This window comes from Clarias gariepinus, chromosome 3 (assembly GCF_024256425.1).
Source record: "Clarias gariepinus isolate MV-2021 ecotype Netherlands chromosome 3, CGAR_prim_01v2, whole genome shotgun sequence".
NCBI classification, from domain to species: domain Eukaryota; kingdom Metazoa; phylum Chordata; class Actinopteri; order Siluriformes; family Clariidae; genus Clarias; species Clarias gariepinus.
In genome coordinates, this window is record NC_071102.1 from 6,113,619 (window position 1) to 6,122,608 (window position 8,990).

General features: G+C 38.0%; 1 protein-coding gene across 1 annotated transcript in view; it reads left to right on the plus strand.

Annotated features, from left to right (window-relative positions):
* The window catches only part of slc12a4 (solute carrier family 12 member 4), a 29,573-nt gene extending 22,152 nt beyond the window's left edge, over positions 1-7,421 (plus strand). The window contains exons 17-24 of the mRNA XM_053492267.1: positions 1,494-1,662; positions 1,789-1,984; positions 3,179-3,348; positions 3,668-3,799; positions 3,941-4,048; positions 5,012-5,199; positions 5,414-5,547; positions 6,649-7,421. Coding sequence (XP_053348242.1) covers positions 1,494-1,662; positions 1,789-1,984; positions 3,179-3,348; positions 3,668-3,799; positions 3,941-4,048; positions 5,012-5,199; positions 5,414-5,547; positions 6,649-6,740 — 1,189 coding nt within the window. The 3' untranslated portion in view covers positions 6,741-7,421. The remainder of the gene's footprint in view (positions 1-1,493; positions 1,663-1,788; positions 1,985-3,178; positions 3,349-3,667; positions 3,800-3,940; positions 4,049-5,011; positions 5,200-5,413; positions 5,548-6,648) is intronic.
* The last annotated feature ends 1,569 nt before the right edge of the window (positions 7,422-8,990 follow it).

Here is an 8,990-nt window from a genome sequence, read left to right on the forward strand (position 1 = left end):
CCCCGAGACTCTTCCTTTAGATCGGAGGGACAAGGTGACTTTTAGAAAAGCAAGGGACAAACTGTCCCGGACCATCAGAGAGGCGAAGTGCGCACAGGTCCAGAGAATCCACAACCACTTCAAGGATAGCGGTGATACACAGTGCATGTGGCAGGACATACAAGCCATCACCAACTACAGGACATTATCACCTAGCTGGCTCCCTTCCAGATGCGCTGAACAGCTTCTACGCATGGTTTGACATGCAGAATGACATGATGGTGAGGAACAGCACCCCTCCTCCCAACGACCGGGTGCTGTGTCTCACCAGGGCTGATGTCAGGAAAACTCTATGCAGAGTCAACCCACGTTAAGCTGCTGGAACAGACAATGGAATGGCAGAGTGCTCAGAGAATGTGCTAAACAGCTAGTAGATGTTTTTACCGACATCTTCAACATCTCTTTTAGCAGCACAAGTCCACTACCATCATCCCCAATTGGAAGAAGTCTTCTGTCTCACACCCATCACCATAAAGTGCTTTAAGCAGCTGGTCATGAGACACATCAAGACCCTGCTGCCCCCCTCACTGCAGTTTGCATATCATCCTAACTGTTTAACGAACGACCCCATCTCCACCACACTTCATCTGGCTCTCAAACACCTAGACAAGAAGGATACCTACATGTGAATACTGTACATACGTAGATTTCAGTTCAGCATTCAATACTATCATCCCCCAACACCTGATCTGGAAGCTGAGCCTGTTGGGCCTGAACACCTCCCTCTGAAACTGGATCCTGGACTTTTTGACTGGAAGACCTTAATAGTGCGGATCGGGAACGGCACCTCCAGCACCACACTGAGTACTAGTGCCCCCCAAGGCTGTGTGCTCAGTCACCTGCTGTTTATACTGCTGACTTACGACTGTGTAGCAACACAACGTTTCAACCACATCATCAAGTTTACTGATGACACGACCGCAAGACCCTTTAGCAGATACTCACTCTTGTTTGCACATTTGCACATGCACTTTATGTTGTCTCTTTTGTATAAGACATATATAGTTTTCTGTTAATTTAAAAATTAGCTGGGTAGTTTTGTTAATTCATGTTGTTAATTTATGTTGGATGTAGCACATTGGTTGTGGAGAAACATTGTTTTGGTTTACTGTGTACTAAACTGTATATGGTTGAAATGACAATAAAGCCTACTCGACTTGACTTGGCTTGGCTTGACTTAAGAAAGACGTGTGAGGAAGAGGGTGATTATGTAAAGATGCCTAAAAAACATTTTTTATTTAGATTCGCACGCAACCCTGTTGGCAGGAGGAGCTGTCATGTGCCTCTGCACACCACACTTCCTGCATTTCTCTCTGTGGGTTTCTGTTACCAAACCACTACCTGTGTGTTAACTAAACATTTTTATATCTTATTTGTGTCACTAAAGTCAGATATCTCTGGTTAAAATATAACATTGTATTCCACTGAATTAACAGACTAGTTCATGTTTACAGACCACAGTTGCTTGTGCTGCTAAAGCTGGATGAAGATTTGCATGTCAAATATCCCAGAATGCTCACCTTTGCTTCACAACTAAAAGCAGGAAAGGGCCTAACAATTGTGGGATCAGTAATTCAGGGCAACTTCCTGGACAGCTATGGGGAAGCTCAGGCCTCAGAACAGGTAATGATGTGATGAATCACTGAATATTTATTTCATTTTGATAAAAAGACAGGATACGTTAAACCAATCTTGTGCTTTATGTTTGTAACAAAATTGTTCGTGTGTGTGTGTTTGTGTGTGTTTCAGACCATAAAAAACATGATGGAAATAGAGAGAGTAAAGGGATTCTGCCAGGTTGTGGTGGCCTCAAAGGTGCGAGAAGGTATTGCCCACCTTATTCAGTCATGTGGCTTGGGTGGGATGAAGCACAATACAGTAGTTATGGGTTGGCCTTACGGCTGGAGGCAAAGCGAGGATCCAAGAGCATGGAAAACCTTCATCAGTGAGTGCCCTTCCATAGCATTGTACAGATATACACTACCATTCAAAAGTTTGGGGTCACTTTCTAACTCTATGATGGTTCCTGATTTTTATTTCTTTCTACATTGTAAAGGAATGCTGAAGGCGTCCAAAAAATGCATCAATCTCCTTTGAACAGTTAATAGTGAGATGTTTCTGCTACTTCTGCTCTGTAAAGACGTCATAACGCCTCTAATCTGAGGTGCTGTTAATTCGTCATTTTTTAGGCTGATAACTTGAAATGAACTTCTCGTCTGCAGCAGAAGTAGGTTTTGGTCTCGCCCTCCTGGGATGGCCTTCATAAGAGCCAGTTTCATTATGGTGCTTGACGGATTTTGCAAATGCACTTGACAATACTGTTCTTGCAAGAACTATTACAGAAAGGCTGACCTCTGTGTCTTAAAATAACAACTAAGTGTTGTTTTTGTTGTTGTTACGTTATTACCTGATTGCATATGGGTTATTTTATAGTTTTGAAATCCCCAGTATTGTAGAAAATAAATCACTAAACAAAAACAAAGGAATTTGCAAGTGACCCCAAACTTTCGAACGGTAGTGTATATGTACATATTCTTTAAAATATGCATATTCTTGCTGATCATTTTTGCTATATAAGGTTGTGTGATGATCACTTTATCATATAGTCATACTTTAATCACTTTATAGACTGCACACTGAGTGCACACTCAGAAAATACCAAAGTCTTCTCTTTTAAACAATCCATGAAAAGCTCTAGCAGCAACAGTGCTTCTGATATACAGTAAGTGCACAGGAATGCTTCTGGCTTTGAAGTTTAAGCCAGATACAGTCTCCCCTGCGGCTACGTTTAGCAGTCACACTGTTCATTTCGAAATGAACAGTTCAGATTTGCATGTCATGACTGTTTACACTCATATTTACAAGTGACTTTTATCTGACTCTACAGTCTCCTACCTTCTTAACTTTAGAGACTAGAAATGAGTAGTTTCCAGCTTTTTGCTCAGGAAAGGCGCTGTGCGTTTGCACCCCTACTTTACAATTTCTCCTGGAATTCTATCTACTGAATACTTTCTTCTGTACTTGGGTAAAAAATTTTTTTTTAAGAAACCCAATGATGTAAGATTATGTGTAGCCCTGTGAACACTATACTTAGGTAAATATATTTTCTGGTAATTTTTTTATTGTTTGTTTTTTTTAGACACAGTTCGGTGTACCACTGCTGCCCACTTGGCATTGATGGTGCCAAAGAATGTGTCGTTTTACCCGAGCAACCATGAGCGCTTCATTGACGGACACATCGACGTGTGGTGGATAGTCCATGATGGAGGAATGCTTATGCTGCTACCCTTCCTTCTCAAACAGCACAAGGTTTAAATTTGGCCTTTTAATACATAACACACAAATGTACAGAAACTTTGGGTGTAATAACTTCTTATCAAGCTAATTATAAGATGTGGATCATATTTATTGGCTATTAAGAAAAGTGTTAGATAGTTGTCTTATGTTTTTGATACTTTTTTCCCCCCAGTCTCTTTGTTTACACAAATGTTCCATGATGTTACACACTTCACATGTGGAATTAATTTTCAGTGCTATTGCTCGTGCTATTGCTCGTTAATTGTTATGTTCTCTTAAATTATTGCCATATGCTAAAATAGGTACATCTTGTGATTGTGATGTTGTTTAGGTATGGCGCAAGTGTAAGATGCGTATTTTCACTGTGGCCCAGATGGATGATAACAGTATTCAGATGAAAAAGGATCTTGCAACATTCCTTTACCAGCTCAGATTAGAAGCAGAGGTGGAAGTGGTAGAAATGGTAAATAAAACACATTACCATCTAAACCATACATTTTCATTTATATCAGTTATGTTACGTAGCTGTATGCAATGTTTTCTTGGCCTACTAATATGAAAGCATGCAAGTCCCTGATAATATTCTATAATATATTATTTCTAGCATGATAGTGACATCTCTGCATACACATATGAGAGGACACTAATGATGGAGCAGAGGTCTCAGATGCTGAGGCAGATGAGATTGTCCACAGCGGAAAGGAACAGAGAGGTGTGTGCATAATCTCTATCCATTGCACTGCCATCTTATTCTATGCTATGTTTCATGTCTTTATACCAGGGGCATTCAAGTCAAACTGGGACATTTTTTTTTTTTTTCAATTTAACAGAACCCAGTTACAGTATGAGTTGCTACAGTGGTGTAGTGTACTGTCCAGGGTGTGTGTAAGTCTCCTGGGATAGGCTCCAAGCCCCCTGTGACCCTAAATACATGATAAAGCGGTATAGACTATGAGTGAGTGAGTTACAGTATGAGGGCAAAACCTACCTTCATACAATTTTCCTTTAGGATTGGTGAAGTACTCTATCTATCTATCTATCTATCTATCTATCTATCTATCTATCTATCTATCTATTTAATTTTAACATAAATTCGTGACTTGGTTAGGACTGTATGTGGCAATAACTTCCAGCTGAGTTTCTGTAAAATTAGTTGGCGCATGATTATGCATCTAAGTTGTTCTTCTTCCACAAGTTGGCCACAAGTTATCTGTCAATTTTTAAGGACCAGGAACGTCTGCAATGACATCATTCAAGGATATATGTCCTTCTTTAAAACGTATACATTACTCAAATGTTTTTTTCTACAGCTAAAAATCTCATCACAGTATTGTGCTTGTAAATGCAAATCACTGTAATGTCTTCAATAGTGTGAAATTTGAAAGTATGAAAGTCCCAGTGTCACTTGAACACCCTTTGTATAGTATATCCACAACCGAATCCTCCGTTACACAGTACAAGTTCCTGTTAACATATCAGGCTTCATTAGTCCCCCTTTCTCTTGCCGTCAATAAAAAGAAAATGCGTTTTGGGTAATTAAATCCCTGTATATGTTGTTAATAACATATTATAAGGACAGCCTTGCAGCTGAAAAAATCCAGTTAACACCATCTGAAACATGGTATATATAATGTAGTGAAAAAAACGTTTTAATGTCCTGATTTGTACCTAACAGGCCCAACTAGTGAAGGACAGACACTCATTGATAAGAATGGGGAGTTTATACTCCGATGAGGAAGAGGAAGTACTAGACCTAGTGCCTGAGAAGATCCAGATGACATGGACCAAAGAAAAGCTGGACACAGAGAGACGAAACCGCAACAATGCTCCAGAGAATTTCAGAGAACTCATTAGTCTTAAACCGTGAGGATTTTATTTTTTCCAGTTTACTTTAAATCTCTTGTCTGATGTAGCGCTCTTATTTTAAGATAGCATTGATAATGTTTTCCTTTTAATAAAATACTAACAAACACATTAAGGCTCTAACATTAAGCTGGTTTAGCACCAGAAAATTTTCTCTTACTGTCTCTGATTTGTCTTTTGCTATATCTTTGGTATTTGTTTATCTGTGAGACAGAGATCAGTCCAATGTGAGACGGATGCACACGGCAGTGAAGCTCAACGAAGTCATTGTGAACAAGTCCCATGATGCCAGACTGGTGCTGCTCAACATGCCTGGGCCTCCTCGAAATGCTGATGGGGATGAGAACTGTATCCTTAAAACGCTGAAAAGTTCAAACTTCACAGTACAGAATGAATAATCCTAAACAAATTACAAGGTCTACACATACATTTAATTCAAGGCATAATTATTAACCTGGCAAGAAAAATAGGAAGTCTTAGCAACTTTTATGGTATCTTATGGTAAAGCAACTTTTACGAAATGCATTTGGGAGCAGTAGCATTTCAGGTATTAAAAGCCTGAAATCAAATTCCAATTTGATTAGAATTTGCAGTTTTTAAACTAGTAATAAAAAGGTTTAACTTAATCAATCAACCAATGGCCTATTTGCTCCAGTGAACTAACTTTGTGACAACAGTTTGAAAAAGGGCAACATATGTGGGCTGTAATGCTCAGGTCTTCACAAACTTTTGCCTTTTAAAAAAACAAATAGAGCTGGGACAACCATGACTTCCAGGATGAGTTGCGAAACACATTTTTCCAAAAGAAATCGTGTAAATGCAGATACTCTGTATCAGTTCCACCCCAAAATATTACCAGTTTCTTACACTATGATCATATATTTTCATGTAGAAACGATCATAACATTTAGGTTTAGTAAAATATGAAATAAATAGACATTTTCCTAAACCTTTTCTTCTTGCTACCATCCTTGATAACGAAATGCCAAAAACCCATGGAACCTAGCCAGAGTTCGTTCCATTCATTCATGATCGTATGCCAAAATGCCTTTTGTGCCAATGCAGATTTCTTGCAAAATTTTAGTTCTTAAGGCGATAACTTGTGAGACAGGACACTCATATGCCAAGTTACCACTGTACAGTATTTGCTTCAATCCTTGTTAGGATAAAGCATTTAAAAATTTACTGATGATTATTATTAGACAGCACTTTGCAATTGTTAATGATGACAAAACCAGTAACTGTAGATCAGTAGATCAATAGTAACAAACAGGAATCAAAACCAGAATCATGAGACAAAATTGGGATGTGAACCTAGAAACTTTAAACATCCATGTCAATATAAAAGTCCCAACAAAATAAAAAAATCTTTCCAAAAAAGAAAATCGTTTTGAAAATCTGACTTAACTGTGTCTGAATCCTGTCTGTTCCCTAACTCAAATTTTTCAGATATGGAGTTCCTGGAGGTGTTAACTGAAGGTCTTGAGAGAGTGCTGCTTGTACGCGGAGGAGGTCGTGAAGTCATCACCATCTACTCATAACTTACCAAGACAGATTTGTCCTAAGGCTAATTGGGGCAGAATAACAGACATTATCTGAATATAAATCTTGGTAATTTTAATGCTAAAAATGAGTTGTGAGCTATTCTGAATGCCCACATATAGCACTCATTCTCTCACGCGCACACACACACACACACAAACACAGTGTTATCAAAGGTCACGATCAAAGTGCATTTCAGTTGATAAGAAGCTAAATTGGTTTACTTGAAAGACTGACCCCAGCTCATCTGCTTCTCATTAGAAACAGAAATACCACTTTTAACCATCTGTGATTTAAAAAACCATGTGGGCCGGAATCCACAGTAAACAGAAAGTTTTATCAGTTTGCAAGGGAATAAATCTGCTATTTTGAGAAACCTTACATAATGTTACGCTACTTTAGAGCAGCTGCAGCCACATCAGTGCACATGTTTCTGTAAGATTTCATTCTAAAGAGCTTCAGTCCAAGCATAAATTTAACTTGGATAAGTTGTTTTATTTATTTTATATATTTCCTTTATTTATTTGATTTTACTCCCCGTTGGCTTAAAGAGCCCCAGGTTGTAGATAATGGTCGAAGAAAAAGCATTGAGTTTATTCATGTTTATGGGTGAAAAAGTAAAATGGTGTTTTTAACTTATGACTTTTTGTACTGGACTTTTGAACATTTCAAAGAAATATAATATTTTTAAATTAAAGACTTTTTGTGTATGTTTAGGCAACCACACAACTCCACAATGACATCTGTAATTGGTACATGTTGATATTTTTATGGCCACAATTACTGTACAGACAAATGCATCTGTAAAACTGACAATGAACAAAATGAAAATAAATAAATGAATAAATAAATACATTTTAACTCAGTTACCATGTTCTAATTCTTTTGATTTTATTTGTGCTTGTGTTCATGCAATTCTAGCTTAGACAGGGGGAAAGAAACAGTGATAAAAACCACAGGCCTCTCAAACCAAGACCTGAAATGACCAACCAAGACCTTTATACAGTATAAGACAATAAGAATAAAAATAACTATGTGGTGATGTGATGTAGCCCAACACAATACATAATTCCTGTTACCGCCCTGGAGTAGAATGTGAAATAGCAGCACATCCTGTCGAATTTGATAAGAAGGTGTCCCTTCCTATTATTTTATTTTTTGGAAGTGCAAATACTTTTATTATGTTATATAATTTTTTCATTAATGTGGGTAATACCACCTCTGTTAAGGAATCTGAGCAACAGTTTTCCAAAAATTCCTGTTTTCGGAACAATGCCGCCATATCACTGTCAGTTTGGCCTGCATGAAACCTCTATTGAAATAAGTGGCCAGGTCTTGCGAGCACAACGGAATTATGTCGACTGTGGTGCAAAATGCACCATTTTCGAGTTTTGAAAATCTGTTTTGGTACTCAGGGCGAACTAATGCACTCGAGAAGTCATTTCCAAGAGCCTGAAATCTCTACTATTTTCATACAAATCATGTAAATCAAAAAATACTTAACCCCTTCAAAAATGGCCAAGACATCGTTGCAAAGATCCCTCCATAGACTATGATGGGGTTTCTACAGTGGACACACAATGACTTACAGTACCCAAAAAAATACCAAAGTGTCTACCCAATGTACATTATATTTTACAAGCATTACAACCCCACACATATTATACCATAGGGCTCAGTCTCCTGCCTTGTTTAAATTTTGAATAGAAAAGATTGGTCGAACTGTTTGGGAACTATAAAGCAATATTCGGGACCTGAGAAAAAATACATTTTGTCATAGGAGTCCTGCACCGAGTGGTTCAAGCTACGCCCCTCAATTCTCACACACATTCCCTGAATTCACGAGCAGCATAAGTAATAACCGTAACAGTATGGGCAGGAAACGAGCCGTTTTAATCAATTAATTTCTCTATAAGGTTTTGTATTGATGATGAGAGTCAGACTGCTGTTAAAGTGTTCTCCAGTACATTCCAAAGATTCCTAATGGGTTTAAGGCCAATCCATGTGTGATGATGTCTTATTCTCTCTGAACCATTCTCTCACAATTTTAATTAAATTCAATGATAAATCCTGGCATCATTATCTTGGATATCATTGATGGAAAAATTTGGTTCGCTGTTTTTTCCGATTTTCTTGATTCTAAGGGTAAATGGCTGTTTAGTCCCAACCCCTTGGGTTTTCTTTGCATTGTTAATGTTCTTACTTTCACTATTAAGAGTTCTACTGATTTTCTAATGATTTTATTTCAC